Consider the following 8,112-nt stretch of genomic DNA (forward strand, 5'->3'; position numbering starts at 1 on the left):
GAAAAAAAGTTTGTCTCTTACCAAATACAAGGCAGGGGGGATGCCACGTAGCTGTTTCTCAGTGTGGATCAGGATAAATCTGTTTCTCAGTGTGAATCAGGATTTGGCTGTTTCTCAAAGTGGATCAGAATAGAGCTGTTTCTCAGTGTGGATCAGAATATAACAGTTTCTCAGTGTGGATCAGGATTTGGCTGTTTCTCGGTGTGGATCAGAATATAACTGTTTCTCGGTGTGGATCAGAATATAACTGTTTCTCAGTGTGGATCAGAATATAACTGTTTCTCGGTGTGGATCAGAATATAACTGTTTCTCAGTGTGGATCAGAATATAACTGTTTCTCGGTGTGGATCAGAATATAACTGTTTCTCGGTGTGGATCAGAATATAACTGTTTCTCGGTGTGGATCAGAATATAACTGTTTCTCAGTGTGGATCAGAATATAACTGTTTCTCGGTGTGGATCAGAATATAACTGTTTCTCAGTGTGGATCAGAATATAACTGTTTCTCGGTGTGGATCAGAATATAACTGTTTCTCGGTGTGGATCAGAATATAACTGTTTCTCGGTGTGGATCAGAATATAACTGTTTCTCGGTGTGGATCAGAATATAACTGTTTCTCGGTGTGGATCAGAATATAACTGTTTCTCGGTTTGGATCAGAATATAACTGTTTCTCAGTGTGGATCAGAATATAACTGTTTCTCAGTGTGGATCAGAATATAACTGTTTCTTGGTGTGGATCAGAATATAATTGTTTCTCAGTGTGGATCAGAACAGAACTGTTTCTCAGTGTGGATCAGAACATAACTGTTTCTCAGTGTGGATCAGAATATAGCTGTTTCTCGGTGTGGATCGGAATATAATTGTTTCTCAGTGTGGATCAGAATATAACTGTTTCTCGGTGTGGATCAGAATTTAGCTGTTTCTCAGTGTGGATCAGAAAATAATTGTTTCTTGGTGTGTATTAGGATAGGGCTGTTTCTTGGTGTGTATTAGCATAGGGCTGTTTTTTGGTGTGTATTAAGATAGGGCTGTTTCTTAGTGTGGATCAGGATAGTGCCTTTAAGTAAAATGTTTATTGAAATACATGCAAGTAAATACAGTGTGCAGTATCGAATGCAGCAAAACATATAAGCATCATGTTAATTTTTTGTATGATAAAGTTGATAATGTAATTTATCATCACAGGCCTACACATCAGCTACAGTAAAACCAGAAATCTAAATACGCAGCATAGTAGTCCCAAAACAGATGCCAAGACACAGACCCCTGCACTGTAATTCCATAAGTTATTTGAACTCAAATGATTTAAGTCTGATTTAAATAAAATTGGAGATTTCTTAACAATACTCAACTATTTTGAGTTGAACATTTGTGGGCACATATATATTCAAACAAAGATGTTGAACCAACTTATAATAACTGAGTTTAGTCTGTTGCTATTGGCAGCTTCTTTTCCATTGGCTTCTGTCACAATCTATTTGCATACTGGGTGTGTCCAACAGTTTCTGACACTCACCATCAGTGTGTAGTGATTCCCCCTGGGCTACCTTAGAAATAAATCAAGTTCCCCTTTAGTTGTAATAACTTGATGATTTAATTAACCTTACAGTCTTACAGTATAACAAAAATAAAAAAGTTAAATCAACTTCCCCTTTAGTTGTAATAACTTGATGTTCTAAGTTATGCTAACTTAAGTTTTTTTTATTACCCATTACTTAACTTTTTTTAAGGCAACCGGTTTCCTCAAAAGTAAATTCAACTTATCCGGGCTTACAGTGTGGACATACTAACATTAACCACTAATATTGCCTGATTGCACACCTATATTCAAGGCCATAGAAAGTGAAGAAGACTTATCCATATTGTCATGTAAAATGCAATTAAAATTGCCACCCTGTTTAACCATAGACAAATATCCCAAACACAAGAACGGCATAAATAACTGCCCTAGTCACCCCCTTTCCTGCTCTTATTCCCAAATGGATCCACACCCTGGATTTTTTGCAGCAGCCACACACAAATAAAACACTCTGGTCAAATTAAACATTAGACCTCTACGAATGGGTTCACAAAAAAAGTTTAGCCCAAACTTTGATCAAGAGAAACAACAAACCTGTGTGCTAATTCTGGTCTGTTGACATACACACCAGAGCCTAGTTGGGAAGTCTGGTCCAGAAGGGAAACGAGAATTGGATGCACTATGCCAAAGGGACATTGCCCTCTGTGTTCTCTGGCAAGCTGACAATTCAAAGTTTTTTCCTTCAAACACAGTTCTCCGGGTCAAATTTTGTCTGCAATTTATATAGTTTGTATAAGGTTGATGACTTGCGCTTTGTGGTTGTTTAGCAAATCCCCCTGCAGCCTTGGTAGATTCCAGACATTGCTTTTTCTTATTTTTGTGTCACTGAGATTGCGTAGATGAGAACATTAAGAAATCTTAATCACCCAAAGTATTAGCCATGGTTATTTTGAAATTAAGACTATTCTGAGAAAATTAAACCAAGGTAGAATGCCAACAAAGAGTGGTGTAGGAACAGAGCTGAAAAGCTAAGCCATCTCAGACTTGGTCATGTGTCACCCCCTACTGCTAATATTTGATAAAATGAGATATTTTCATACTGCTGCAAAAATTATAGTCCTGCAGAACAAAACAGTGTGAGAGAGATGACTTCGGCAACTAAAACTTTATTAAACATTCTTTTTCTGTAGATTATCTGGTGTTATGGTCACAGACGAAGGCTGTTCTTCTCTGGATGCAGTTTTGAGTTCAAATCCCACCCACCTAAAAGAATTGGATCTGACCTACAACCATCCTGGAGAGTCAGGAGTGAAGCTGCTCTCAGCTAAATTGGAGGATCCACTCTGTGCACTCAACACACTCAGGTATGGACACCTGTGCATAGCTGTAACTATTTTAGTAACTACATCAGTGAATTTTCCATTTTAACAAGTTTTGAATTTATTGTAATATCCACAAACCAGCAAATTCACTGTTCACTGTTCTCTATAAGAAATGTCATGGAGAAACCCTAAAGAGAGAAACACATACATGTAACCCGTTACAGATGTTACTGTAATGTCAAGTTACAAGTTACAATCTTAAGTGAAGAATTACATTGTATTATTAAGAATTAAATGATAGACATTCATTTGTGAAATTTGTCCCTAAAAACGTGTCTCATAATGTTTAAGCAAAATTATTAGTTTAATCAGGGGCGGATTTGGAAGTTCTGGGGCCCTAAGCAATGTTTTTTTCCAGGGGCCCTGATCAAATGGATTCTTTTGTATAGCAAAATGCAATATTCGGGTTCATACACCTTTTACAATGTAAAATTCAAGCACTTTTTAAGCACTTTCAAGGCCCATTTTCAAGTTTTTCCAGCACCTTTCAGCTGTGGTAAATTAATGATAACGGTGATATCTCAAAACTGTGATTCAGCGATAATCAATATGTAGCAAATAGCAAAACTATTCTCCAGATTTTACAGTGACTATATTACTGAGAAAAAATACTTCTATGTAAGTAAATAGGAGAAGCTATGGATTTATTGGTGTCAGTTTACACAATTTAAATACCAATGTTCTTCACCGCATGTTTATCCTATTCATTTAACTGAGCAGTTACTGTAGTATGTCAGTTTTGGGGGTGAGCTGAGAGCATTTATACATACTCAAAGTTATTGATTAGCTTTTAGTCACACTGCAAGAGATGGTATTGTGTTTATGTGAACACCACCAGAATTGTGTTTGGTAATCAGAAGGAGAATACATTAAAGAAAAATAAGTTATGATTCAAAATGTATGAGGTAAAATGATGAGTATTCAACTTGATTGGGTCAACAATTAAACTATGACACAAAAGATCACTAGGCAAATAATCTTCAACCATTTTTTTACTGAAAATGTCCCCGGGGATCGCCTCGCTCCACAGCGCTAACGCCGGGCAAACAGCCCAAGAGATCGGCTAGTTCCCCGGCGCTTGCTGATGCTGCTTTTTGGGCACCGTTGGGATAAGACCGTCTACCTCGCCTAGCTTAACTTGCATGTCTCTTTGGTGTCCAACAAACAGCAATAATGCATTTCATTTTTTTTCTCGTTTTTTTTGCCAACCTTTTGGCCAGCAGGGGTCCCCCTGATCCCAAGCAATTGCGTGGTTTGCGTGGTGATAAAATCTGCCACTTATTTTAATAGCATGAAACTCTCTGGCAATAAAAATGAATAATCAGATGATAATTAATAAATGATAAATGCAATTAATACTGTTGTTTTTATATAAACACAATTAATTTAATTTAAAACATGACCCATTTTTAAAAAGTCTCCTTCCACTAAAATCCACTTTTTCTTGTTCTTTGTGAAATACAAGCCTCTATTGTTTGCAGTAGCTAGTAAAAGAAAATCCTCAGAAAAACAAATTGATCAGGAAAGGCTCTAAAGTCTGAGTTCGTGGCCTTGCCCACCTTGGCTCGGGACCGCCCACAGACAGATATAACCCGGGCTAGAGCAGAAATAAGCTAGCTAAGGAGGGGCTTACAGCTCTGTTTACACAGCTAGTAAATGTTAGCTATCTTGTTACGAGCAAAGAAATTCATCATGGATGCATCAATATGTGTTAAAATCACAGGCATGTTTGCTGCTGTAGCCTCCGCTCTGTCCTCCGAGGGTAAAGACAGCAGAGCGGGAGAGCAGACTTGTGACAGAGAAACCGAGTTACAGACAGACTGAGCAGGAAAGTGTAGCACATAAACAGGTAGTAACGTTAGTAACATTAGGATAACACAGGGGCTTTGAGGTGATGGAGGTAGCGTTAGTAAAGTTAGGATAACACAGGGACTTTGAGGTGATGGAGGTAATGTTAGTAAAGTTAGGATAACACAGGGACTTTGAGGTGATGGAGGTAAACGTTAGCTCTATTACATGAGAATGATGAGCAATGGCTGATAAAAATAACAAACGGTGAAGACTGAGAAGTGTTGAATGAGCAGTAAGTTTGTATTTTAGGCTACATCATTTTATTTTAGATATTTAGGTTAAAGCTGTGTTGAAAGGCTGCATAGTTTGAATTTGTAGCCTCTATGCTGTGTAAAACAACATGTTTTAAAAAGCAGTAAAACAAGTGAAATAACAGATTTTAAAACTGATAAATGATCAGTTAACTTAAAAAGTGTAAAAATATAAAAGTAATATTAGTAAAAGGTATACCCACACTGAATAAGAGTAAAACAGTGTCAAAGGCTTTTAAGACAGAGTTGCGTTGCATGGATTCATAAAGCAGCCCTGTTTGTAGCCTGATACAAATACATGTTATGGCTGTTTAAAGGAGGAAGCACCTTTAACCTGAAGAATTAGAATTGAGCTGTTATATCAAAGAAATTCAGAAAATACATATTAGAGATGATTTCAACAAAAACAATAAAGAATCAATTGAATTACACAGAGCAGACAGAAATGGTGGAGTTCACAATAGACACTAAAATTCTTATATTTAATATGCTGATTATACATTACGCTTCTTTGTTACCCCACATACATAAATTAAAAGTGTAATTACGAGGGGCTGGTCTAAACCAAAAATGCCAGGGCCGATTTTTGTCCCAGTTCAGCCCTGTGCGTGTCTCAAACTTCTACTGGGAAACACATCAACAGCAGCTTGACACATTAGTGGTGCTGTATCTTTAATCTAATTTATAAGAACAATAATGATCATCACATTCAGTGTGTGCACTTGTGTGTTATCATCTGTGTTTGTTTCTGTTTAGGGTTGAGCACGGAGGCAAAATCAGAATCAAACCAGGACTAAAGAAATGTAAGTACACACAGACACACACACACACACACACACACACACACACACACACACACACACACACACACACACACACACACACACACACACACACACTATCAGTACAGTGTTTCCCCTCTAATGTATATTTTGGTGTTCAGATGCCTGTTATCTTACACTGGACTCGAACACAGCACACCCACGTCTCTCTCTGAGTGAGGACAAAAGGAAGGTGGTGAAGGGAAAGGAGCAGCTGTATCCTGATCATCCAGAGAGGTTTGATGACTGCTGGCAAGTGATGAGTAGAGAGAGTCTGACTGGTCGCTGTTACTGGGAGGCTGAGTGGGGTGGTAAATGGGGAGCTGATGTAGTTCTGACTTATAAAACCATCAGCAGGAAAATAATTGGTAAAACCAGCTGGAATGAAATGATGGACTGTCGGTTTGGTGAGAGTGAAAAGTCCTGGAGTCTGAGCTGCACTGATGACTGTTACTCTGTCCGTCACAATAGAAACAACACTGTCCTCCGTTCTCCTCCCTCCGGTTGTAGGAAAGTAGGAGTGTATGTGGACTGTCCAGCTGGCATTCTGTCCTTCTATAGCATCTCTTCTTATACACACAAACTCACACACTTACACACATTCACAACCACGTTCACACAACCCCTCTATGCAGGGTTTTGGATTTGGGAATGCTCCTCAGCATGTATTTGTGATATAAAATAACCTTTTGTTAGTGTGTGTGCAGGCATGTAATCAACTATTCATAGTCTTCACATACAGTTAGGCCCAAAAATATTTGGACAGTGACTATCTTTATAATTTGGGCTCTGCATGCCACCACACTGGATTTTAAATAAAACAAGATGCAATTGAATATTACACAGTGAGGTTTAATTCATCATGAGTAAAGCAGGTAAAAGGTCTGGAGTCTGGAGATTCCAGCTGTAGAATTTGCATTTGGAAGGTGTTGCTGGACAATAAACGATCCTTCGGCTGAAAAATACAGAGGGTTCCCAACAAGCTGCAAATCGTTAAAAGAAAGACCTGATTAGAGTTTGGTAAATAAGTGGAATATTCTGCAATGACCAAAAGTTAAATGTATTTAGTTTTTTATAAAGTACAATTTAGGAATTAAGTTGTCAAATTACTTTATAGCCCCTGAAATGAGGAGGCTTTGTAGAGAAATGGTTGTAATTCCCAAACACTTCATAGAATATTTTTGTTCAACCCTGCACTACACCTCAGTTGCATTTTGTTTGTTTAATTTCAAATCCAGTGTGGTGTCATGCAGAGTCTGAATAATGGAGATTGTGTCACTGTCCAAATATTTCTGGCCTTAACTGTACATCTTTTCCCAGTGTAGAATTTGAGAGTGAAAGTGGGGATGTGATAATGTCAGGTTGCCTGACACATGAACAGTGTAATACATGTGATCTTAAGTGACATTGACCAGTTTATGTTTTAGTGGTTAAGAGCAGTGATTATTTACTGCAAACTATAATTATTCATATCAGAGAGAGAGTTCATAATGTTCAGTATAATGATTCATAAATCTACACACAGTTTGGACACAACAGACATGTTTGTTTTATTGAATGAAACAAATAAAAAATCATTAAACATAAATTTGTATGTTTATGTATGTATAGTTCAGATAGATAATTACAAATATGATTTAAAATGTATAGACTATTTGTAGCTAATAATTGCTATGGCTTACATGGTTAAGCCGTTCTGATTTGATGTATGTTGTAAAGGCTGCACTGAATTACACAGTTAAGCAGATACATCTCCCACAGCACCACAGGCACCACCCTGATGCTGCTTAGCTGGAAATAAATACAGAACTGAGTAAACACTGGAGGCCAATGGAGGCCCAGTTTGGTCTTAAACTTGTTTTTTTTTTTATGTGTATTTGGGTTTTGGTGGAGGGTGTGGTAAATAAATGTATGATTTGAGTCATTTGTTTTTTTTGTGTGTTTGTGTTGTATCTTGCTTGCTAACTATCAGATCACAGTGGCAGCATCCCTTGTCATGATAAATGTACCACTCTTTCTGTCTATCAAAATCAGGGGCAGATGACAGACAAAGTACACATGGAGAGTTGTTGGGAGCTGTGGGAGGCACAGATTCTCTCCTTAGAATTAATGTATAACTGTATGTAGTCCAAAACTAGTTCTTACGGAACTACTCACACTTTCAGCAACCAGATCAGGTTCCTTTTCCTGCACTGTAAAAAAAACATGAAATTGCTCTTTTTAATTTAATATGTAAGTCAGCAGAAAAAACAATAATAAATTGCTTCATAAACTACAGCAAACTA

At 37.5% G+C, this 8,112-nt stretch overlaps 1 protein-coding gene across 1 annotated transcript in view; it reads left to right on the forward strand.

Annotated features, from left to right (window-relative positions):
- LOC103035313 (NACHT, LRR and PYD domains-containing protein 3) overlaps positions 1-7,364 on the forward strand; it is a 28,216-nt gene extending 20,852 nt beyond the window's left edge. The window contains exons 8-10 of the mRNA XM_049469395.1: positions 2,713-2,886; positions 5,763-5,809; positions 5,950-7,364. Coding sequence (XP_049325352.1) covers positions 2,713-2,886; positions 5,763-5,809; positions 5,950-6,512 — 784 coding nt within the window. The 3' untranslated portion in view covers positions 6,513-7,364. The remainder of the gene's footprint in view (positions 1-2,712; positions 2,887-5,762; positions 5,810-5,949) is intronic.
- The last annotated feature ends 748 nt before the right edge of the window (positions 7,365-8,112 follow it).

This window comes from Astyanax mexicanus, chromosome 21, assembly GCF_023375975.1.
Source record: "Astyanax mexicanus isolate ESR-SI-001 chromosome 21, AstMex3_surface, whole genome shotgun sequence".
Lineage (NCBI taxonomy): Eukaryota > Metazoa > Chordata > Actinopteri > Characiformes > Acestrorhamphidae > Astyanax > Astyanax mexicanus.